We start from the raw sequence: 25,711 nt of genomic DNA on the forward strand, positions 1-25,711 counted from the left end.
ACGGCTGTGAACATTTAAAACTAACATGAGTCTCTATAAATGTCCAGTTTTAGGGTTTTACACAGAATTAAACCAAACAACATGAATCAAACATGCACTTTATTTATTTCCACTAAATAACAAAAGCACATCAAATCAGATTGAAGCTAAGGGCATACAAAAAACTGTCTAACACCTCTACTGCAAATATGAATTTTTACGGATTGTGATCAGGACAAATAATTGGTTCCATCCAATTTAACTATAGTTACAGCCAACAAGGAATCAGTTGTAGTTCCCGAATTATGTCCATATTCAGCAGTGCTCTTGTTCTCAATTTCTGAGTAGTCCATTATGTAACAGCTTCAATTAGGGTTTCGGCAAGCCTTTAAAAGTGATCTGACTTCAAAGAACTCAGATTGAGTTGAAATAATAGCAAACACAGCAACACACAAACTCAGTTCAGAACTGACAGCCGTGAGAACCAAGTTCGGTGGCAGCACTTTCAAAGAGAAGAAACCCTGGTTCAGCCTTCAAGGAACAATCAGCAGGCCTCCGAACAATATGTATTCTTGGTTCCCAACAATAATTTCCCAAGGAGAGCAAAGAAAACAGTCCACAGTACCTAAGAGGACCTTTTACAAACACTATGTATGCAACAGTCAACACTTCACTGTTAACAAGTAGAAATCACTTCAAGAACACTTTGTCTAGGTCCAAGAAGTAGCTGAACTAAAGTAGAGGCTTGTACCACGTAGTTTAAATCAGTTTTTCAGCAGTTTGGAAGCCCAATAACAGCCGAACAACACTTCCAGAATAACCCAGAAATCAGTCCAGTAACAGTGGGCCGAATGGAGGTGTGCTTTGAATGCTTTAACAGTTCTCCCAAATAACAAAAAAATAACTCAGCAAAGAACTGAGAAAACAACTTCAGTATCTCTGGTTTGAACTTCAAACCAGGCCGAACTCTTTGTTCTCTGAGCTAGCTTCGAAATCCCTTTCCTCTGATTTCAAATCAGGCTGAAAAAAAAAAACTTGCTCTCTGATTCCTCCTGGGCACCCTCCAATGACCTCCAAGAACTAGGCGAATGACTGTAAACATTCAGCCCTAGAACCTCCTCATGCAGTTGGCTGAACTAGAACCACATGAGGGACACACCAAGTAACGACCCGCTCTGATACCAAGTTGAAAAACAGTCTTAGAAGTATGGGACTGTGCTAGAAAACCAGAAAAACTAACAAGAAAAGATTAGAGAAGATTAGAGAAGAAGAGAGAGAGAGAGAGAACTGCGGCAAGGAGAGTTAGAGGATGAGGAGTTCGAACTTAACCTCCCTCTAACACTCTGATACTCTTTTATTAAGTTAATCTTTGATAAATTATAGAGAGGCCCTTAAGTGGGCAGAAAAATACAAAAAAAAAGAACACTACAGAGTATGGGCCCAGAATAAGGCCCATAACAGAGAGAAACATAACATAACATGAAGTGACAGTCTATGGGCCACTCGGCCCATCTCCTCTACAAATGGGATGTGCTTTTTTGTGGTTCCCTGTTTGTTTGTAGCTGTATGTTCAAGTTAAACTTTGAAATTATGGTTAAATGCACCTAATCGAGTGCTACTATTCTAGAGTAATAAAATCAGGTGAATCTAGAATTGTTGTTCCACAGTTGTCTTACTGGAGTTGAATATAAAAATCATGATATCTTGACCTATATTTCCACTGAATACTTTTATGTGTCTAATAAATTATTGTACACACAATGATATTTTTCATGCACTTACTCCATTTTGAATTACTTTTTTTAGACAAAAGGTAGGGTATTGTATTAATTCACTCAAAAAATATGCATGCCCTGCACAAGGCACTGTGCAAAGGCCAACATCCTTTCTGTACATTTTCTATTCTGTATGCATAGATACAAAAAGGGTATTAAAGACAAAATAAGAACTATACAGCCTGTTCTTGAAATGTTTGTGGGTCCCTACCCACAAATGCAACCTACCCCATAAACCTTTCACTCAGTATATTCCATTTTGAATTACAAGTATCAAAGCAACCAATAGTTTAAGAAACTTCATATTTATTTTGCTTACTTTTGTGGTATATAATCAAATACCGTACTCCTACTGAGCCACTTAGTTGACTGGATTCCGTATAATATCTCATCTTGGAGTTGTCAGATTTCTTATTATAATTCCCCTTGTATAATCTTCCAATATCATCTAATGTTCTGGATCTTATGTAATATTTTATCTCTTGGAGTGGCCTTATTATTTTGTGCCTTTTTTACTCAAATATTCTGCTTGGGAAAACTCCTTTATCTCTATGTGATTAATGAAGACTAAGCATGATTATATTCTATTTGTTGAAAAATGCTTCATCATATGGTTAGGGGTGTAGTCACTATCATAAGAAAGGTTAGATTTGTAATTTGCACTGTGATTATAAAAGTTAATGATAGAGGTGTGGGCCTAACTTTAACATCCCTAAAACTTTTCTCCTCTCTCTCCTTTTTTTCTTCTCCTTTTCTCTTTTTTCTCTTTCAATCTTGTTTTTCTTGACCTAGAATCAACTACTTTATTTTTGTTTACCAGCCTTTTTTGAATTTTTATTAGACAGTTACTTTAATCATGCTCTTTCAGGGGATTCCAGCGATCGATGGTTAAATCAATGACCATGGCTGCAAAAGTTCCACATTTTCATTATTTAGAAGAGATAAACTGTGATGCTCTTGTGGAGCTTAAAGCGGCTTTTCAAAGTGAGAATTCAGATCCACAGATTAAGCATACTTACCTGCCGTTCTTAATAAAGTCTCTTTCAATGGCATTAAGTAAACACCCTTCAATGAATAGTTCTTTCAATGAGGAGTCACATGAGGTTATTCTTAAAGGTATGCAGAATTTAATCTGTCTTAAGTAATACTGAATTTGTTATGAGCTTTTCCTGTTGAGGTGTTAATAACATGTATACATTATCATAAGAGATGAAAGGAACTCAACTCATTGGGGAGGGGGGGGAAGAGGAGCTGAATACATAGCTGTTAATAGAGTATATACCCACTCAAGTCCCTGAATACATAGCTGTTAATAGAGTATATACCCACTCAAGTCCTAAAAATAAAATTTTGAACAATATGCACCTGGGGTAAATTACAAAGATCCCCCTGTACTATGGGGTCAGTGACAATTACCCCCTGAGCTTTCACTTTGCAACAAATACCCCTGGCCGTTAAGTTATATGACGGAATGTGTTAAATTACCAAAATACCCACCTAAACTTTTCTTATCTTATTTTCTCGCCCTTTTTATCTAATCCCTAATTGACCCAAAAATACCTCCATTTTCTCCAAATGAAACCAGCTAAAATAACAAGAATCATTAAAAACAAGTTTCTTCAAATTCTTGTTTCATTGCACTGACATGAATGTCTATCTTCATGTTAAAATATTAAAATTATCCACTCCTTTCTCTAATAAATCAAGAAAAACCAAACAAAACCTTAAATTTATATCTATCAGAAAGAAACCTCTACCATTTCATCTGAATATTGAATCCAGTCAGAAATTTACAAGGATCTATTGGAGCAAGCAGGAGGACTTCAATATTATATTTATAAAACTAATTGAATCATAAATATTTCATTTAAATAAGAAAATGGTAGTTTGGGTATTTAAAAAACTAAACATCTGGGTGAGAATCTTTTTCAAAGTTAACTGATGGAACTCTAATGGAGGGGGTGTTTGCCACTAAGTGAAAGTTCAGGGGGGTCATTGTTGCAAATGAAAGTTCAGGAGGTTTATTGTCACTGACCCCATAGTACAGGGGATCTTTGTAATTTACCCAAAAAAACACAAATGCAAGACCGACATGCTAACTATTTGATTCAAATATACAGGATACCAGCCAGCCACATGTTCCAATAAAACTTGACAAGCATTCTCTGCATGTGCTTCATTTGCCAAAATGCTCTACTGATTATAGATATAGCCTCAAAGTTTTCAAGAAGATTCACAATCAAAATTCCCTGCAGAATGATTGTAATTATTGTCATTCTCAATAAGTAGGGGTCATTGAATATTAGAATATAATTACTAAAGCACCACTTTTATTGTTTCTTCTACATGCTATTAGGAAGAGTGGCTTCATTTATCTGACTTTGATATTCTAGTTTAATATTATTTGCTGCTTTGTTCAAGGAATTAACAGTTTATTTAGGTTGTTTAGACCAAAACTTGACTGAGTTCTGGTCTTGTCAACATGCAAAGCATGCAATGTTTTTATCATCTTAGGGTGCCAAGTTTTGTGAAGACACTATTGGATAGGGTGCAACAGATTTCAAGGAAAATCAAGTTGATAAAATGAAATATCAAACATTCTAATTTTACACAAATATCTTTCTTTCTTAGGTTTAAGGATCTTAGTTGATGGTTCTAATATCTCACCAGTACTTCAACTTTCTGGAAGATAAAATCAACATTCTACTCTCAATACGTGCATTTGATAGAAAGCTAATAAATGTTGCTTTGAAATTAAGTTTTCCAGCTGGAGAATATTTTGATCCATGTCAAGCTGCACATATTATATTTCATCACCATTTTTGAGTTTAAATTTCTCTATTATGTATTAGTTGTCAATGCGGTGCCTAGGCAACAAGGAGCCCATGGAAGGTCACCTCACTTAAGTGCCTAGCTATTTTTGAACATGGTACTATAAAATATGTTTATACTCTTTATTCTCTGAGATTATAATAATAAAATAGACATTATTAAACTAAATTATTCATTTTGTGGATTTATATACTAGTATCTTTTTATTATTTTCTTATTTGTTATGGCTCAATCAATAGACATGGTGTATGCTATTTTGAACCCTCAAAGACTTCAATGCCCAAACTGATAATTAAGGAAGAACTTAAAATTTTATCCAATCAACACATTCTTCTACTCTTTCTTGTCTTCTTTTTCTAGGACAAAAACAGGGACTTAGCCCCTATCTTTCTGATTTTTCCTTTTTTTTCTCATGAATACGTTTGATTTTCTTTGTTTTAATATGATTTACACTTTTTTTTTTAATATTATAGATAACTACTAGTGAAAGATGGTTGTTGGTTGCTATGGAACCCATGGAATTACCCCTTCATGATTTTTATTTAAAAGAAAATCCATCGCCTAGGCAACCAGATGATAAGGCAGACATCTGTCCCCTAGCCTCATCTTGGTGCCTTGAAAACTATGTTAATTACATCTTATATGCAACTTATGTCCTTGGTTTATTGATTTATTGTAGGATGCCACAATATTGGTGTTGCCATGGCTACTCCATATGGATTAGTTGTACCAAACATAAAGAAGGTTCAATCATTATCCATCTTGGAGGTTGGTTCTAATCCATTTGTTATATTTATTGACATCTTCAATTAACATTCCATTTTTCAAAATTGGCAGTCAAGATCCGATAGCTTTTCCGTTCTCTTTTTATTTTCCCTAGTAATTTTTGTTATCTTAAAATAAAGAAGAAAACTAAAAAACATTTTTATACATGACAAAATATATGATATCAATAAAGAGAAGAATATAGTAGAAGGGACCAAGTAAAATAAGGTTGGGCAAGTGGTAAGACTACATAAGACACCCATTCCCTTGTACATCAAAACCTGTACACCCCAAAATCATTAGTGAGTGAGGGACATAAGAAACAGAAATTCACATTTGGGTTCTTAGCATGTCCTGATACTATTTGCTGATCTCAAAGGGATATTTCCTTGTTTTGAACTTATTAATGGCATTTTCTTGATCAACTTGAACAATAATATCTGATACACCTTTTGACTTAAAGGATCTGAGGCCCTTTGAGGTAAGCCCCAACCCTATTTGCCTGCCCAATACCAATCAGTGTCCAAAAAGCAATGGTAACCCAACCATTTAATTGTGCTACATTCCTCTAATGCCTGGTGTAAATAAGCAAACATCCATATGAAAACAGTCCCCAACAAATTACTTTTGTATTGACATCATTTTATCACAAAATATGCAACCAAGAAAACTGACCGAATGCCCCTCTGAGAAATGGAAATTACATGTAGATGAGATAGCATGTTCATCAAATGGGAATATGGCTATGTAAAATGCCTTGTTTGGACTGAAGAACATTTTGAATTTTAATTACACAAGCATAAGCATACATGCAGTTGTGCTTTTCCCAGAACTGTTGTTAGACTTTATCAGTGAAGCCTCACTGAATATCCTAATATAAGTAAGCTAAAAGAATCATAAAAATCAATCTCGTCTAGATCAGGTTCAGGTATCGGCAAAGAATAAACTCAAAGTAAGTTTTAGCTTATCTTATTTATCTTCAATATATTATATTCCTACGTTACATTCCAGACACAATTCAAATTACACTAATGTTAGGAAAGGAGATTTTATAATCTTTGTTATCTCAATGACTATTCTTTGTCTTTCCATAAATTGAAGGTAAGGTGTCAGTGTTTCTGATGTTAGTCTTATAAATAAAGAACAAAGTTTTAGTTGCAATTGTACGTTTCTTTTATCATATGAACATTTAGCAATTATTGTGCAAATTAAGTGTAAAGTGATATTGCTATTTCTAGAAACAGAAAGTTGTGGAAATTAGAAGGTTTATAGGAAAAGAAAAATGTAAAATTCTTAAATATGGTTCTCATCTCTAAACAAGTTGTCAGCATAAGGGCTTCAACAAATTAAATGATTGTCTAACTTTATTACCAAGAGTTTTAGAAGGTCAGGCTCTTCATTTGTGATTTTCTTGAATTTTACCTCAGTTTTTGGTAAGAAGAGCTTGTTATGATTTTACAACAAGCCAGCTAAAAACATGAAAAGAAGATGACTTGAAATAAGGTCATAAATCATAATTGTCACATTCATATGTTCTGCCCTTCCTAAGACTCATGGTTGTATTGTCGATTTTTTTCCTTTGCTCATTGATTAAAAAAAAAAGTATTTTCCTTTACTCTTACTTCGACTAATGCAGAATATTATCCTAAAGCATGTTCATCCCTGGTCAGGTTACTAAGGAACTTTCACGTTTACAACAATTGGCAATAAATAACAAGCTTAGCACTGAAGACATCTCTGGTGGAACGATAACTTTAAGTAACATTGGGGCAATTGGTGGAAAGTTTGGTGCTCCTCTCCTCAACCTGCCTGAAGTTGCCATTATTGCAATGGGCCGAATCCAGAAACTTCCACGCTTTGCAGATGATGGAAATGTGTATCCTGCGTCCATCCTCAATGTAAGCAGCAACTTGTTATTGTGTTTGTTATATATGAATTGTCATTTCCACATGCATTTTCCATTCTCTATGATTCTTCTTTTTAATTTTCTTCTTCTTTTCCTTTCTGCCTTATTTTTGGCGCGGGGGGTTACATTCCAATAAGTAAGCCCTGGCTTTCCCAGATTTTGTTCACATTCTTTAAGCATTGTTAAATGAGCTTCCTTCCATTACATGGGAAAGGTCATTTAAAGGATCTTGAATTCACTGATAGGTGTAGTTTTAGCACTCTGCCCATGTATATGAATTCGTGTGCGTGCCAGCCCCAGGATTCTATGAAGTTGTGTTTTGAAAGAAGAGGTAGGGAAAGTTCTTTCAAACCAAACACAGCCTAAGGGTCTAACCTTGAGAGGAGGGATTTATATTTTTTAAGGCTCAAATCTAATATTGATGAGGTTTGCCGTAAGATTCATGAAAAATAACTTTTAAATTCATTTTAGCATTTTCTTTCCTTTTAATGATTGGAACCATCTATTTTACCATAGGTTTGTCTTCTACTGCGTTCGTTATGAGAAGTTAATTAAATAAGGCCTTCTTCATGTTATGTCAAATGTCACTTAAATTTCTTCAGTTCTTTCTATGAGTTATAATAGAGTTTATTTACGATCATAATATCTACATACGAAACATGTAGTTGGGATCAGGTGCTAGGTTGATGTTTGGCGTGGTTAATCACTTGGTGCAACGGTTTGATTGCTCCATTGAGACCTGGGTGACCAAGGTTCAAAACTTGGAAACAGCCACTCTGTATGTACAGGGGTAAGGCTGTATAATGTATACATCTGTCCCTCTCCTGACCCCACATTGGCAGGAGCGTCCTGCGCTGGGCTGCCCTTTTATGTAAAAGGAACTTGTACACTATGTATAATCACAATTTGAGAGACACTTTTTAAGTTATATTAGATGTTTCTCAACAATCTTTCTTTTATCTTCTTCTTTTCTTTAATGATTTTTTATCTTTTATTTTGTCAAAAAAAACAAACTTAAGAGGGCCTCATGTTGAGGCATGCATACTAAAGTTGATTGTTGACATTGACCTGCTATACTTATGAATTTTGTATTAGGAATTTCCCCAAATTTCTCAAGTCAATACAACCTTACTGGTTTCCCAAGTCAATTCATTGTGTGGGCTGCATATTACATCTGGGAGACCTGTTATATTTGGGATAACGTTGGAAAAAGTTGCAGTAAATGGGTCTAATGGTTTTAAACTTTTAATTTTTCAATTATGAAGTGAAGCCTGTCTGGAACTCAACGTCCATGTCTAGTGGGGTTCAATGGTTACTTTATGAGTCTGAAATTTTCATTTGGTTGTTTGTCTTAGGTTAATATTGGAGCAGATCACAGGGTTGTGGATGGGGCAACTGTTGCCAGATTCTGCAACGAGTGGAAGCTATTAATTGAAAAGCCGGAACTTCTCTTATTGCATATGAGATGATTAGCTTATTAACAGAATCCACGATTTCAAGATAATTTGGAGCAAACATTAAGCAAAATAATGAATTATCATCCTGTTAGCATGGGCCTTTTTCCCGTTGTTGATTTCTATACTTTCTTACATGGTGTTTGGAAGCGTGGACGCTTTTTGGGATCGATTTTTAAGAAAAAACGCCCATGCTTCTGAGACCCATTTTTTCAAAAAAAAAAAATTACACTTCTACCAAATAGGTAGTAAGCAACATTGGTACGGTGATTTTTATCACCGTTTTTCATGTATGTGCTGATAGGTAAGCACCACATCGGTGGGGTCCTGATTTTTGAGGCATGCCCGATTTTTTAATAATCGGCTGAATCAAACAATGAGATACATGGGCGTTTGTTGAAATGCCTGTGGATTCGATGACACCATTTTTTTGAAAAACAGCTAAAGTTCCAAACATCCCTTTAGTTTTCACCTAAAAATGCATTTCATCATCTACTAGGCATTATCCCAACTAATGGGGCCAGCTATGTACACAGTACACCCCGTTTCACCATTCCGTTATGTATAATGCCGTATCCATTTTTAAAATACTGGCGCTTTGAAAGTTAAAATATTCCTTGTTACTTCGACCCATTTCCTTTTGTCTACCCCTACACCCAAAAATGCATTTATTTTCTATTTTGAGAAATCACCTAAAAATGTATTTAGGCTACATAAATAAAAGCCTTCTGTTAAGGATACAATTCAATTTCAGGCTGCGAGAGAAGGAATTGGGGGCTAACCAAGGACCAGACCAGCAAACACAAAAACCGAATATTTAAAATTGACCTAAGCCGAGATTCAACCTGAGTGCAACCCTTGTCCAAAACATCATCGAGCAAGTATAAACACTAAACAAATATCTCAAGATTCTTAACTATCAGGCCTTCCTCAACTCAATGTTTATACAACACAGTGGCGTACGTGTTCGCTCGTGAAGTCGTGATCGGTTACATAGACCTTGATTCATAGTGGTGCAAGCAGTAGGTCCCGAGTGTTCTCGCTTCTCATGAAAGCTTCTTTTATTGGCTTTTTCGAAGTAACTCGACCAAAGCTTCAGCCCTCCCCTGGCATCTCCAAAGCGGCTCAACCAAAAATTCAGCCTTCTCAAAATAGGCCCTAAGTGGATATGGAAACCTGTCAAGGATAGCAACCAATCTCTCTCTCTCTCTCTCCCCATTTTTACAGAAGGGGGGATGGAGCAACATGAAAATCACTTACTAATGCGTTTGGTTCCATGAGTGTTTATAGATTGATGTTTCTTACACTTTAATTGAAAAGCCTTGCTCTAAACATTTATTGTTTTTTTTGTTTGGTTGGGCATTTCAAGTAACACCCCATAAAGCCATATGCCACATGAGCTTAAAATAAATGTTTTTTTTTTTTTGCTTTTTGTTGTTTGGTTGGGGTGCTTCAAGCAATAGCCCATAAACAATCCAATGTGACATTGTTTAGCTATGTCAAATTGTCAATAAATGCGAACACCAAAGTGGTGCTAATGTGGCCGCATTTTTCTAATAAATGCCCACAGTACCAAACACCCTCTAAAATGATTGAATTTGGTTTGTGATATGGTTACTAATTAAACCTGGAATTCAACTCAATAGTGAATATTGATACATATATTTTATATACTTTCCATATAAAAAATCCACTTACTAAATGATTGAATTTGGTTTGTGATATGGTTACTAATTAAACATGGAATTCAACTCGATAGTGAATATTGATACATATATTTTATATACTTTCCATATAAAAAATCCACTTACTAAATGATTGAATTTGGTTTGTGAATGAAAACATACAAGTAGGGATATGCTTATAATGCACGGCTGCAAAGTATTGTGAGTATGGTGTGGGAACCAGTTTTGTGAGGATGAAACTTGATTTCCCACAATATAGGATGTGGATTCAATCTTGTTAGATAGCAGCAGTGTTTGGGATCGATGTTGTTTCTTGAGAGACGTTTTCTTAGAAAATGGTGTTGCATAAGCATGTTGTTTTATCATAAAATGTTCTTTCAAGTTTTTTATTTGGTATCATTGTTGTTGCTGCCATGTAGGCACTTTCAATGCCACATCAGCACTATTGCTAGCAACAGTAGAAAAAATGGGAAAACACCAAAAAGGGCATTTTCTCTTTCTAGAGCATGGTTTGAAATGGTAATTTTATAAATCTCTACAGGGATTAACTAAATTGATGGTCATCCCATAACTATATTGGTTGATGAAAGGAGGAGGGGTCTTAGATTCAAATGAGAAAGTAAGATATCTAATATAATATATATATATATATATATATATATATATATATATATATATTAAAGTAAGGTCTTCAGGCCATAGCCCCCCACCATTCAAACACGTGGCAACCTCAACTTTTTGGAAAAAAGTATCTAGGAAGTTGGTTGTTCACATTTTCAAAAAAAAAACCCACCGACACTCCTCATATACATAAATTGCTTTTAACTACATTTAAATGTTTGAACTCAGACATGTGGCACTCTAAGACAGGTGCCATACATTCAATAATAGTTCTTTAGAAATAAATGAGAAGTGGGAAGCTCCCATTCTCATCCATTCCTAAAAAAAATGTAGGAAATGTAGAAGTGGTTGTCCTACAATCTGCAGTCTGCAATGTCAAAAAAACTCAAATAAAATCACTTCAATCTACAGTCTGCAATTTCAATAGTTAGTTTTATTTGAATTTCAAATATAAATATAATTATTAGACAAATAGTGAAATTCAAATAAAATCTTCTAAAAAATCTCAAATAAAACAACATTACTATAAAAAACAAAAAAAAAAGAGTAAAAACCAAAATGATACATATGTGTGACTGCCCCATAACAGGGTCACATACTAGATAAAGTATGGTAAGTCTTTTAAATCAAATAAATTTCTATCAAAACAACAAATGAAAAACCTAACCTAAATTTTTAATACAAATGATTTAAAAATTTGAAAATTTTAAATAATTCATTAGTGGCCCCGTACTGAGTACAGGAGTCATGCCTAGTATCTATACTATTATAAAAAGTACGAATAGCCTCTAAAATTTCTGGAATTTTTCTTGACTAAAACACCCCCTTTTTTGAAATATGGTCCCTTTATTTTGAGGGTAAACAATGTAAATTGAATACTATTATTCAATGCATTCAATTTCCACATTTAAGGTATTAACTCCCATTCACCCTCATTGAATCATATATTTAAAGCATTTTTATCTATTATCATCACTAAATTCCACTAATTAAAAGCCACGGTGCCATACATTATAAATTAATAATTTGAATAAAATAAAAACTTATACTTTTAAAATATACATGGAAAAAATAATGTTATCATCTAGATGGTGATAAGAAATTAAACCATTTTGGGTCAAATGGGCCAACTCATGTTGCCACAATTAAATAATAAAAAATTTAAAAATAGATAAAATTCAAAAAATATATAGAAATTAAAGAAAAATTTAGGAACATTTTTAATATCATCTATTTGGCATATCAAACAATAATAATTATGATAAATAAGAAATATTTTTATTAATTATGGAAATGGAATACAAAATTTAAAACCAATTAGAAATAAAACCATTTTCATATTCTCTTCTCTCTCATTAAATCTCATATCTAAGTTATATTCTCTCATTAAATCCTATATTTGAAATATATTATTCTCATCATCAAATTCTACTAATTAAATCAACAACATTAATCTTAATAGTATAAAAATAAATATTTTGAAAAGTAATTTGAAAACAAAACCATTTTCTTTAGGCAATTCAATCATTTGAGGTTAAATGAGTTATTCAACAATGACAATGTAATAATAATAAATTAAAATAAATAAAATATAAAATATAGAAAAAACAAATATAATTGGGCATATCTCTAATATTACATATTCATTATACTAAACAAAATAAGTATAAAATATAAGAAGTGTTTTTATTAATGATGAAAATGGAATGTCAAATCTAAAATCAACATAGAAATGAAATGATGTCATAGTCAAATAATAAAATTTTAAAAATAGAAAATAAAAAGAATCACAAAAATAAAAATAAAAAAACTAGAGAAAATCTAAAAGCCAAACTATTTTCCTTTTTGGGTCATAGGTTGGGTCAAATGGATTAACCAATGATGGAATAGTTAAATAATAAATTTTTAAAAATTAAAAAAGTACAAATAATCAAAATAATATAAAAATTATAAAAAAATTGCACACATCTCTAATATATTAATCATATCAAAAAAAGATTGTGTAATAAGTAAAAATTATTTATATAATGTAGATGACATATATAATTAAAATTGATGTAAAAGCAAAGCTATTTTCCTACCTAGATGGTGGGTCAATTATCCAACTTTTCAAATAAACTCATGGTGTCATAATTGAATAATAAATATAAAAAAAAAAGATAAAACACAAAAAATTGTAAAGTATAGAATTTTGTCTAAAACATTTGGGAACATTTCTAATGTTATATATTCATCATGTTAAATAAAAATAATTGTTAAAATAAAATTTAGTTTTATTTATGATGGAAATAGAATACAAAATTTAATAATAATAATAATAACAATTCTTATTGTAATTTAAAATTTCCACATAAAGTTAGAATGTTTAGTGTATATTTACATTTATTTTATAAATGCATACATACATATATACAAACGTACATATAGTATATTTATTTATACTATCAAAAGTACCAATGAGGGTGTAGAACTTTACTAAGCTACCCCTATTTTTGAATTTAGTCCCGCTTTAAATCTAAGAGCTAATAATGTAATATCATTTATAATTTTCATCTTATTTAATTCCCATTCATTATGTCTTATATTTAAGGTATTAACTCACATTCTCTCACATTAAATATTATATTTGAGGTATTTTTTATTTAACAATTCTAATAATTAGATCTTTATCAAATACAAAAATAATTTTTAGCAATCTAAAACCCATGTTTTTAAAGGGTAAAATGCTAAAATGTCCCCTGAAGTTTATAAGCATTGCTGAAAAACCTCCCTTGAAGTTTGGTAATTGCAATCACCTCTCTTGAACTTTAACACGGTTGCAACATTAACCTTTCTCTTATAACCCTCTAACAAGAGGCATGAAAATGTTCAAAATAACCATATAATTACTTTGACTAAAATGTTTCTTTTCCAAGTTTTTCCTTCATATCAATCAATACCCCAAACTAGGGGTGGATTCAAGCTGAATATCCAACTTTTTGAGCTCAACTCACTCATAAACTATCAAGCTCGAGCTTGAGTTAGATTCGAATTAGAGACTTGAGCTCGAGCTTAGCTCGAGTCAAAAGCTTAGAAGTTCAAGCTCGACTTGAGCTTGGCTACCTTTGATTGCAAGTCTCCTCAACTACTGAAGTGTCGAGCTGAGGTCTCCCTAGCATTCGAGGTGCTAAGTCGAGGTCTCCCTCAGCTGTTGAAATGCTAAGTTGAGGCTCCCCTAGTAGCCGAGGTGTCGAGCTGAGGTCTCCCTTAGTAGATGAGGTGACACCCCATGTGCACATACTCAATTAGGCTCGTGACCCTCACGAGCCGAGCTTTATTAAGCTCGAGCTCGACTCGGTTAGTAAACAAGCCTATATATTAGGTTGGAGCTTAGCTCGTGGCCACCCCCTACTCCATACCCTTCTAATCTTTTCTGAAATTGATTTATTTTATAAATTTTCCTTTCATATGAATCCCTCAAAGGTAAAGTTGCAATTAAAATTTTTTTTTGTTGTTAAAGTTGGTATTGTTTGTTATGCAAAAACTAGCCTCAATAATAACTATATGGTTATTTTGGACATTTGTGTGCCTCTTATTAGAGGATTCTAAGAGAGGGGAGGGGGGGTCTACTTGCAGCTGTATTAGAAAATTTGAGGGAGGCGATTGCAATCACCAAACTTTAGGGGAGATTTCAGCAACGGTTAGAAACTTTAGGGGAGGTTTCAATAATTTACCTTTTTTTTCAAATTAACAAAAAAAAAAAACGAACCATTCTTCCATCCAAGTGGTGGGTAAGCCAATTCAACCATCTGGGCCAATGCATGAATCCATGATGTCATAGTTAAATAAAAGATGTAGAAAAAATGGGCCATTTCTCTAATATTTTATATTAATCATATTAAAGAAAAAAAGTGACATAAACGAAATTTGTTTTCATTGATAATGCAAATGACATACCAATTTTAAAACCAACAAAAAAAAAAAAAGAAATTGATTTCCTATTTGGTCCAGGTCAACAGTTCAACTTTTAGGTCAAATGTGTCAATATTTGATGTCATAATTAAATAATAAAGATTAAAAACATGATAAAAATTAAAAAAATGAAAAAAACATAAATTTTGCAAAAAAAGAAAAAATTGGGTGCATCTCTAATATTGTATATTCATCATATTAAACAAAAACAAGTGTCATAAATAAGAATTATTTTTATACAGATGGAAATATAAAAATGTAATTTGAATTTATCCTTTTTTAATTGCAAGGGTAAAAAATATAATTTGAACTATTATTTTTCACTTCATTCAAATTCCTCTCATTAAGTCATATATTTGAGGTACTAACATCCATTCTCTCCCATTAAATGATATATTTAAGATATTTTCTCATCGATAAATTATGTTATTAGATTTATATCAAATACTTTTAACAATATAAATTACATTTTTTTTTCAAAATTGAACCAAAAAATGAAATTGTCCTTTTGTCTAGGTGGTGGGTAAGGTCAACCGTCTAGGTCAAATGGGTCAATCCATGATGTCATAATTAAATAATAAAAATTTAAAAAAAGATAAGAATACAAAACATTTGTAGAAAACATTTGGGACATCTATAATATAGAATTATTTTATACACATAGAAATATATACAAAATTTAAAATAATTTGGATGTATATTACTATTTTTATCATCTAAAATTGCCATGTGCAAAGCACTTGCAAATTTACTAATAAATAATAATGGATAAAGTATGATAATTTTGGGATGGAACTAAGATTCATTGCCTTATGGGGTTTGCTTATACGTGAAGAATATAAGGTCAATCGTCATCCCTTCAAAAGAAAATGAGGATACAATGGTTTGGTATTATGAAGATTATAGCAAATGGAACCTCGAACTCTACTACAATAGTAATGGTATTATGAAGATATGGAATCTGATTTATCCTCCAAAACTAAAATTTTCCACTTCTCTCTTGATAGTCCATAGATTGCCCTCCAAAAATTTCTTGTGAAGGAGAGGAGTAAACGTGAAAGAGAAGTGTAGTGTGTGCAGGGACTGGATGATTGTAATCACATTTTCATAGAGAAGTGTGATTATGCTAAGCGCAAGTTTGGAACCTTTTTGATTGGGTTGATTCGAGACCCGCTCCTGAGAAAGAAAACATAGAGAATTGGTGGGAAAGAATTACTCATAACACTTATATGAATATTAACATGGGCCTTTTATTTCGTGGAGATTGTGGAAGGAATAGAAACGAAAAGATGTTCAAGAATAATCTTATTCCTCCGGTTGCCCTATATGGTAAACCTAGAGATGATTGGAATGAATCTACTAGATATTTTTCCTTCGATGAAAGTGAGAGGAAAGAGAAGAGCATTGCTAAAAATGAAAAAAAAAGGAGAGATCCTAGCGGTGACATGTAGACAAGTGGGCCAATGCGGGGCTAAGTGTAGTTGCTTTGTTTTTCATCATGTATTTCTTTGTTATGTAGTTAGCCAAATATGAGGCCGAGGGTAACAAAATAATTTTGTTAGTGTTCGAAGCCAACATATTTGATCTGTAAATAAGAGAAGAGCACACATCAGAAGCCCCAAATGTTATCCCAAGGGTGGAGATTCCGATGGTCATGTTAGCCTAGTGCTTAAGGAGGGGTTAAACCAAGCAAAAGACGAGAGTTCAGAACTTAGTCTTTAGTAGCCAAAAATGGTTCTAAGTGCCTTAAACTTGAGGCCAGTGACCCTTTTTATAGCTAACCTTACCTTTAGGAGTGGTTGAAAGTAATTGGTAATGTACAACCGAGATTTGATCTAGCTGATGCCACATGGCGTGATTTAAGACTCGCCAAGTATCTCTGTATCAATTACTATCGAGGCTATTCTCTACAATAGAAATTTTATGAACAAAAAATAAATAAATTTGCATCTTTACCATTGAACAATTGATATGAGTGACAAATATGAAAAATAATTGAATTTGGAAAAGAGACCAAAGACGGGCTTGCAAGTGTATTAGAGAGTTCAGGGGAGGTAATGCAATTATCAAACTTCAGGGACGTTTTACCAATGGCCAGAATCTTTAGGGGAGATTTCAATAATTTGTCCCTAGGCTCGAGTTGTGCGTGTTGGTGTAGGCCCAGGACCAACTAAGCCCAACCCACGAGCTAAGTCAGGCCAGATCAAACAAGAATAAGAGCTTAACCCTAACGGCTCAGCCAAGAATAAGAGCTTACTTGCAACCACACCGGCCTCTCTTAAAAAAAGCCCAACCCAAATATAAACCTTATTTATCTCAAAGCATAACCCTACGATTCGAATCAATCCGATTTATTTTTCTCCGAGGTATTGGGGCCTCTATATCAGATAGTTCGTGGTGGTTAGGGTACATAGAGCACAATGGACCTCTTCAAATGAGTGAATCACCAAAACCCTAGAAACAGTTCTCCCATTTCATTCAAAAGCCTCTCTCGACCATCAGCACTCGCGGCGGCTAAGAAGAAGAGGAGAAGCGGCAGCAGCAGCAGCGCAGCAATGGTATTCTCCCCCTTCTCTGTCTATTTCGATTAGTGCCTCTGCCAATGACATTTCCCATTTTTATTATGGGCAGGGTATCGACTTAGTTGCAGGAGGCAAAAGCAAGAAGACCAAGCGAACCGCCCCAAAATCTAATGATATTTACCTCAAGCTACTCGTCAAGGTAAGTTCATCCGATTTTTCCTCTCTTATATTCTTTCTTTTTCTCCCTGTGTGCATCTCATCTGAATGTTGTTTGGATTTTCTTTGATCAGCTATATCGGTTTCTCGTAAGGAGGACAGGAAGCAACTTCAATGCGGTGATACTGAAGAGGTTGTTCATGAGCAGGGTCAACAAGGCTCCTATGTCCCTTTCCAGATTGATTAGCTTCATGAAGGGAAAGGTTGGCTATTCCCACCTTTTTTATGTTTTGCATATTATCTTCCCTGAAAACCTTTGTCGGTTCTCCGAAACCATTTATATCTGCTCCCTCTCACTACTATATTTTTCTCTTGGCGATTCTCAGGAGGATAAGATCGCGGTGATTGTTGGAACGGTCACCGACGACACTCGGGTTTATGAGGTACCGGCTTTGAAGGTGACGGCTCTGAGGTTTACAGAGACAGCAAGAGCAAGGATTTTGAAGGCGGGAGGAGAATGCTTGACGTTTGATCAGCTGGCTCTAAGGGCTCCTCTTGGTCAGAACACGGTATGGAGTTAAATGCATCCTTGGTTTTCTTCGCCATCATTACTTCTTTTTTTAGTTTTCTTCCTTAGTCGTTGACATTAGATGTTTGTTGGGCATATTAGTTTAATTTACATATCGAAAATGTTAGTTAGATGCTGGACAAGATAAGCAGAATGGGTTATAGCGGCTGAGTAATTGGAGATTCCTTCCTTGTGCGTCTGGTTTTTTCCTTCAAGGGGAGCGATTGAGTTTCTTCTTAGGCCTCTCTAGCTTGGAAGTAGTAGGAGACTCCCAAATTATGCTTGGGCGAATGCAGGATAATGGGTAGGTTAGGAGATGGTCCATCAAGCCTTTACGTCAACCAGTTCTCTCGTCCCTAGAATGAATGCTTTGCACTGGGGGTTGCACTTTTTTGGGTAGTCGTCTGTTGATCTCTTTGTATTTTTGGTGGATAGGTCAATTGACTGATACTTAATTCGCTGAATGGTTTTCTTTTGTACTCTTTATTTTTTATTTTTAATAAGGCTTTTGGGTCTGTTTATAGCTGAGATGCTTTGTGTTTAGTTTAACATTTAGGCTGGTGTGTAGGATTTTGTTTGCTTTGGGAAGTTCTAGTGGAAGTTAAGAGTGCTCTACTTGTGTAACTTTTTATTACTTGGGACAGTTTTTGATGTATCATTGAACTTGAAGGCCTGACTTGTTTAGTGGATCTCGTGATGCAATCATTTTGTTTCCGGAATTCATTTTGCTAGTGTTTGGTGCATAGGTGAATGCCATGGAATAACTCGTAAACATGATGTTTCGTACTGGGACCATAAAAAGTTTCAACTTTCAAGAATATGAAAATTATTTTTGTACAACTTCTGGTGGTGCTAGGCACATTTAATCACACTATTGCCATGACATAGGTTCTGAAAACATATTGTTTGGGCTCAGTTTGTAAGGAGTACAAATACAAACATGTACAGTACAAATACATACAAAATAATACAAAGTGTAAGGTTTTGCACTCTACATATTTGTATTCGTACTCCTTCCAAACTGAGCCTTGGGATCCAAGGCGCTTGTATGTATCCTGGGTTTTAGAGGCTCAGTTCTATGATTTTGCCCTTAATCTAAAGCTATTCAGATTCAAAAGATTTGTGGAAGTAAATGTTAGATGAAGTTCTCACATAAGCACTTTCATGATCCATGGATATATATAATTTCATGAAGCAGCCCTAAGCGTTCATACTCAAAAGTTATCTTAAACTTAACAAATTAAGAGAAATGATAAGGATTCTTTGTCCTTGTGTGTAGATAGAGCACAATGACTATATCTCAGAGAATGTGTTACTTGGTGCTAGAAGGCTTTAAAAGAGAAAAGGGGAAGATTAAATATAATGGCTCTTTGGTAGAGCACATTGATGGGATTGGATTAATGTAGCTGGCCTCGAGTATTTTCAATTAATGCTTTTCAATTACTGTAGTTTTTAATGTGAATAATGTGAAGGGGTGTTTCAGATGATCCATTCTGCGAAAAGTGTCCATTTAACATTTTCTCTCAATTGTTGATTACTTTCAACTCAACTGAGCGAAGCCTTGTCCCAACTCTATGGGGACTACATTATTTCTGTTCTGCCATCTTGCTCTCTTAGGTGTCGTCATTTCCATTATTAAATTACGATACTATTGCAACCCATGTCCTTTGTTGCATGTTCCTAGCTATTTTCGATCCGTCACTTGCAACATGTTTAATTGATTAGGAAAAGGAAAATATCTTCCACGATTACTTTAAGTTGCTTGGTTATTGAGCCTTTTTTTAAATCCATGTTGCAGGTTCTCCTCAGGGGTCCTAAGAATGCTCGTGAAGCAGTTAAGCACTTTGGTAAGGCTCCTGGTGTGCCACACAGCCACACTAAACCATATGTGCGGTCCAAGGGAAGGAAATTTGAGAGGGCCAGAGGGAGAAGGAACAGCAGAGGTTTTAGGGTTTGAGTCATTTATTATGCTGTCTTGAGGTGTAGGGATATTAGTGAGGCAAATATTTACCTTCTGTTGTGGTTCAATTTTTGTTGGTCGTTTAGATATCAATTGCTGGTGTTTGTTTCTTTTCGTTCGCCCTTAATAGTTAATACTAGATGAATTGAACTTTGACAAGTTTGAAAATGAATGGCAGTACATTCATAGATTTTTTTCCCATAAAATGACTTCTAACTGTATGTTCAGATTTGTTGATGTTGCTTCAATCTGAAGTCTTATTATTATTAGCTTGTCTGCTACGAGGATTACTGACATGGGCTATGAGTATGATTTTATCGATCAAAAAAGAATGGGGGATTTATATCTCTGAAACCCCAGTTGATCCATGAAATAATTGTTGCATTTGCTGAATCTTGACTCAACACATTCCCGGATGGTCTTTTTGCTTTTGGTGTAAAAAGATATGATTATTTCGGCATTTTCCAACGGGTCATTTGAAAAAAGGCTATGTTTGGTTTGAACGAAAAGGGGTAGGGGAAAATTTGTAAAGGTTTTTTTACAACCTCTTCAGTATTTTGAATACAAGGATTTTTTAAAGGTTTCCCTTCCTTTCCCTGCATTTTCCTTTAAACCAAACAGATTCAAAGTGTCACAATTTTCGGAGTATGTTTATTGAGAAAACAGTTGTAAAAGTTTTCAGGTGTTGGCCCAGGACAATTTCTGCTAGATGTCACCATTCGACGGGGCATTCTAAAGTCCTGTTTGGGTTTCAGAATTGTGAGAAACAACTTCGGGATTTTAAATGTCGGAACTGTGCAATTTTAAATGTCGGAAATCTTAACGGTTTGCTAATATCCCAGAATCATAATATGTAGGCCGTAATCTGCATTCTAGAGACCAGAAGTAAATGGTTGACGAGCCGGTCATGATTCATTGATTCTCATTTGGCTAGTTAATATCCCTTTCTGTAACCAACATTCAACAAAGCGGCTATTGCCCATAGCTGGGTCGCCCACCATATAGCCAGTTAATATTAATGGTGTGATCACGATTTCCTACTTAATTTTGAATATTTTATAAATGATCACCGAATCCCAATCTAAAAACCAAATGGTCCCTGAATCAGACTTCTAAAATGGCACGTGTCTCGTTTGGGAATTGGGAAGTTCTGTTCTATTAAGGCCACACGTGTAAAATTTGTAATCTACATCTTACGTACCTCACACGGACACGAATCTATACGGTGCTCAAGTGCGTCTCGTTGATACTTGATTGTGATGGTCGTAACTCGTAAGACTTCAAACCACAATCCACCAGCATTGCCGCATTGGGCTAGGCCCATTAATGAAACTGGATACGAGGCAACAGGCCAACAGCAGTCTGCAGCTGCAGGCCCAGAATCCAGATAGAGATAGGAACAAAGGCGCGACAACAGTGGGCAGCACGCAGCACTACGCCCCCACATCTCCAACCTCCCTCCCAACCGTCAATAACCGCTCAAAAATCAGACGAGGCGGCCTTTTTTTTAAACAACTGTCAAGCCGGTAGGCGGTAGCCTCTGCCTCTCCCTACTGCGGTACTGCCTGCCTGAAAACGGCTTCAAACTTCAAATCCAATCGCTTGTCCCCTTCCCTCCTCCCGTCCTCCGTCCTCTCTCTGCAACCCCATACATGTACTCTATTCTGATATAGTTATTCATAACTCCAATCCCTTTCACTACCCCAAATGCGATTCTGCATAGTCATTCTCGTCTTCGCCGTCTCCCTCTTTACAAGCTTTTCTACCGAGCTTTTGGAGTCAGGTACGTTGGGTAAGTTTTTGTCTTCCTATCTCGCCTAACAAGACACTTAGACCACAGAAGACGATTTCATGAGTTCAGGTGAAAGAGACAGTAAATTTAATGAATTCTAAAAATCTTGCGTAGGCTAACAAGTTAAGACTATCAAGTTTGGTGGCCTTAAATCTAATGCATTTTCATTTTTTTTATAGATCTGTAAAGTGTGTGCTATTTTTATGATTTTGTGTTTTTTCTTTTCCAAATGTATCGCAGTTGAAAGACCCTTGCCTAAATTTGCTTTTAGTTGGTTAGATGATAAGAACACATTCGACGCTGGTGATATAGCAACCATCAAGATCAAAGTGCTTGACTATATTGTCAATGGCGAGAACCTTCTTGACGGATACCCAGTTAATCTTACAATTTCGGTGAATGGGAAAAGCGGAAATAGTTCCTATATATCTGGTGTCTTTTCATCACTTGGTGGGGATTGTACTGATTGGAGTATTTCCTTCATACCATTTACGGTTGGGTTGTTTAATGTGATGATCAACGATGATTATTTTGCAATTTCAGATTCCTCACTTCATTTTCTAGTTTTGCCAGGTACCATTTCAATCCATTTGTAACAGTAACACCCACTCAGGTTTCGTTTTTTTTTTTTTTTTCACTGGCATTATCTATTGAGCAGAAAATTAGATGTGGAACAGTTCAATCTCAATGTGTTTCCATATTTATGGTTTGATTTGAGGTAAGGTTAGCTGAGGTTTCTGTCTGCAAATGGAAAAAAAAAAGATATTTATCTGTTTTCAGTTTTCTAATGTTAGCTTATTAATAATAATGCATTACGAATCAGTAAATTTGGCATTGAATCTTATCATCGTTCATGAGTGTATAGCATTCTTGTATGTGTTTTTCAAAGTTTAAACTTATTAATTTTCCCATTTAAACATTTAAAAATTGACCTGGAAGGTTTTATTTTCTTGTGATCGTCTTTCTCACCATCACCGTTTTATATGTGATTGATATTACTGTCATTCTAATGCAAGGAAAGGCCACTCAGTTGATGATTTTCATGCTGTGTCACAAGACTCACAACTTCGAAACTATACTATAATAATTTTGTATGGGGAACATTTATTTTTGCCTTACACATTAGTAACTCCTTTAGATTTAAATATATAAAAAAATATTTGATTTTTCTATCCTATTTTTATACTTATTCCAATGGCCAATATTATCTCTTGTCCGACTTTGACTACATGCTCTTTAATAAGGCTTGATATTGTGTAGCCAAGGAAATGGAAAAGCAAGATTATGGAGTAACTGATGCTTATGATTAGCATACTGAAGCCACTTTGGTTATTCTAATGTTAAAAACTCATGAAATTTCAGAGTATTAATCTATTTTGTTAATGGTTGTAATGTCATTTTAGCCTGTGATCATGAGATGCAATACACAGTTAAAGCATGATGGAATCACAGTGACTAATTTTTGAGCATGTGAATATAAACCTATCTGTTCACTTTTTTAACATGAACTTTGCTATTTATGGTTTGCCACCAAATTGGGATAAAAATATTGTAATAGTGAAATTCTAGTTTCTTACTGTAAGCCCCTTTCCAAACTTGATGGTTGATTTTTTTTTTCATTTTAATCATTTTTCCACATTTTAATGATTTTGTATTTTTTTCATGTACGCTCTGATTGAAGGTCGTATGTACCCATCTGTTTGTGTTGCTTCACGGATGGATATTGTGAATGAGTTTGTAGCAGGAACAAAAGCTGCAGTTATGATACTTCCAAAAGATGCATTTGGGAATAATATCTCATCAATAAGTGCAGAACCCTATTCTTATAAATTTATGTTGACTGCATTATATGAAAATGGTTCCCTTGCAAGTTCTCTTAACATCACTCATGTGGATTGGAATGAATTTGGTTATCTTGTGGTCGAATTTGTTGTTACGATAGCAGGAAGCTTCAAATTACATATAGAGGGGGAAAATCAAAGCTTAATTGGCTCACCCTTACCATTAAAGGTGAAACCAGGTGAATCAGTTTAGTTTAGATACATCAGATTTCTATATACTAACTGTTAATGCACTTCAAAAAATTGCTTTTTGTGTCCATTATTTTCACCATTGAATTTGAACATCACAGTATTTTGAGTGATTGCAGTAAAAATCAGGATTATTAAGGTTTTAAATTCCCTAACTCTTAAGGGAGGGAGGAGAACCTTGAATATCCTATTCTTAAGAAGCACAAATGATGTTATGTTAGGATTTACTCCTTGAATTCCCTAATTCTTTTCTTTCCAGGCTTCCCAAATCTTCTGCTAGCCATGTGAAGGCTTCCCATCCTTGGAGGAAATGGGTTCTCCCAAATTCTTGTATACTAAAATCCGCAAGCATCAAAGGAATAAAATCATTGAATCTTCTGAGCAACCTGCTAAGGCAAAGCATACTAAAAAGTAAAAACTGAAAGCATCAAAGGAAACACGTTGTTGAATCTTTTAATTAAATGCTAAAGCAAAGCACCACAAACAAGTAAAAACTAGACAAATAAGTGATATAAGTAGTCGTGAAAATATACCCATACAGAATAACTTTTAATTCAATACTCCCAAAAAGTTATATTTCGATTCCACTAGGTTACATATTTGTAGAAATAAAGGAATTCTTAAATAAATTTATTCCAAGAAAAATTGTAACAACACAACATAGGTTATGGTTTTGGAAGTTTGTACTTTGTAGTAAAAGATGGAAGAAAAGAGAGGATAAAATAAGTGATCAAGAGTTAGATGATGGATTTTCAAAGTGAAAAAACTAGTACAATTTAGAGACAAGTTAATGGTTGAAAGGAAATGCAGTTCAAATGAAAAGACTACTGATTAAGGTGACTGAATGTATTAAACTAGTAGCAAAGGAGGTTAGGACTATAAAAGGAAAAAAAGGGCAAACAGATAATCTGGGGGAGTCTTGTTGGTGGAGTGGGGAAACTTAGATGGTCATTACTGTAAAAGGAGCCTACCAGAAACACTCGTGAGACTAAAATGGGGAGAAGTTAGAAAAATACAACAAGAAAAACTAATTTTGAATCAGTCTGAATGTCTGATGAATGCCAAAGAGATAGAAGAGGTTAGGAGTTGTTTGAATGGAGGCAATATGTTTCTTTTAGGATTTTTCAATTGCAAGGGTTTGAAGCAATGTTGTCAAACTTGGATTGGACCAGGCAGTTGAACCAGTTTCTAATCAACCACCTGAGCCAATATATTCATTGTTGTCACAAAAACCATATTGAAGGGATCTGGACCTGCACCTCTTCTTTGAAAGTTAAGATACAAACATTGAATCACATGCAACCTTGTATATACTTTTGTTTTTCATAATATTTTTACAATATATATATTTTATGTTAAAATGCAAGTAAGTTAACTATAACGTTGATTGCAAGTATGAAAGTAAATGACAACAGCCATAAGGCTACTATTTTATTTATGTTAACATTATATAATATATAACATTGTTTGAATATGACACATGGGTCACTGGATCAGCTCAGTGCTTGTATCATCTGATCTGCGATCCAGTAACAAAAACAGTTTAATGTCCGGTCTGAGTCTAGCAACATTGGTCTGGAGAGAAATGAGGTGATTGATTGGGATGAAAAAGGCTAATAAGGAGTTGGCTGGTTAGGGGAAGGATGAATATGAAATGAAAATATAATATTAAATATAAATGATTGATAGTTAGGACAAGAGCAGAACTTTATTGC

At 34.4% G+C, this 25,711-nt stretch overlaps 3 protein-coding genes across 7 annotated transcripts in view; all 3 read left to right on the forward strand.

Moving 5' to 3' along the window:
- Positions 1-8,808, forward strand: part of BCE2 (2-oxoacid dehydrogenases acyltransferase family protein) — a 28,095-nt gene extending 19,287 nt beyond the window's left edge. For both annotated transcript variants that reach the window (XM_088974760.1, XM_088974759.1), the window contains 4 exons: positions 2,623-2,870; positions 5,266-5,354; positions 7,022-7,249; positions 8,613-8,808. In XM_088974760.1, the coding sequence (XP_088830886.1) occupies positions 2,623-2,870; positions 5,266-5,354; positions 7,022-7,249; positions 8,613-8,726 (679 nt within the window). In that variant the 3' untranslated portion in view covers positions 8,727-8,808. The remainder of the gene's footprint in view (positions 1-2,622; positions 2,871-5,265; positions 5,355-7,021; positions 7,250-8,612) is intronic.
- An 8,667-nt stretch (positions 8,809-17,475) lies between these two features.
- On the forward strand, positions 17,476-20,380 carry LOC148867579 (large ribosomal subunit protein eL18x). Its single transcript, XM_088974761.1, has 5 exons — positions 17,476-17,526; positions 17,600-17,689; positions 17,781-17,909; positions 18,033-18,215; positions 20,013-20,380. Exons 1-5 carry the CDS (start codon positions 17,524-17,526, stop codon positions 20,169-20,171), a joined length of 564 nt encoding a protein of 187 aa, XP_088830887.1. The 5' UTR covers positions 17,476-17,523; the 3' UTR covers positions 20,172-20,380.
- A 1,291-nt stretch (positions 20,381-21,671) lies between these two features.
- The window catches only part of GEX2 (gamete expressed 2), a 33,461-nt gene continuing 29,421 nt past the window's right edge, over positions 21,672-25,711 (forward strand). For 3 of the 4 annotated variants that reach the window (XR_016109058.1, XM_088974765.1, XM_088974767.1), the window contains exons 1-3: positions 21,741-21,966; positions 22,207-22,539; positions 23,648-23,986. Coding sequence is in view for 3 of the 4 variants with exons in the window: in XM_088974765.1 (XP_088830891.1) it covers positions 21,882-21,966; positions 22,207-22,539; positions 23,648-23,986 (757 nt within the window). In the remaining variant the exon portion in view is untranslated. Of the gene's footprint in view, positions 21,967-22,206; positions 22,540-23,647; positions 23,987-25,711 lie in introns of all 4 variants that reach the window. The other variant, XM_088974766.1, reaches the window with a different exon arrangement.

Source organism: Nelumbo lutea, chromosome 3 (genome assembly GCF_056320005.1).
Source record: "Nelumbo lutea isolate HS-2025 chromosome 3, American lotus-T2T, whole genome shotgun sequence".
Classification (NCBI taxonomy): Eukaryota; Viridiplantae; Streptophyta; class Magnoliopsida; order Proteales; family Nelumbonaceae; genus Nelumbo; species Nelumbo lutea.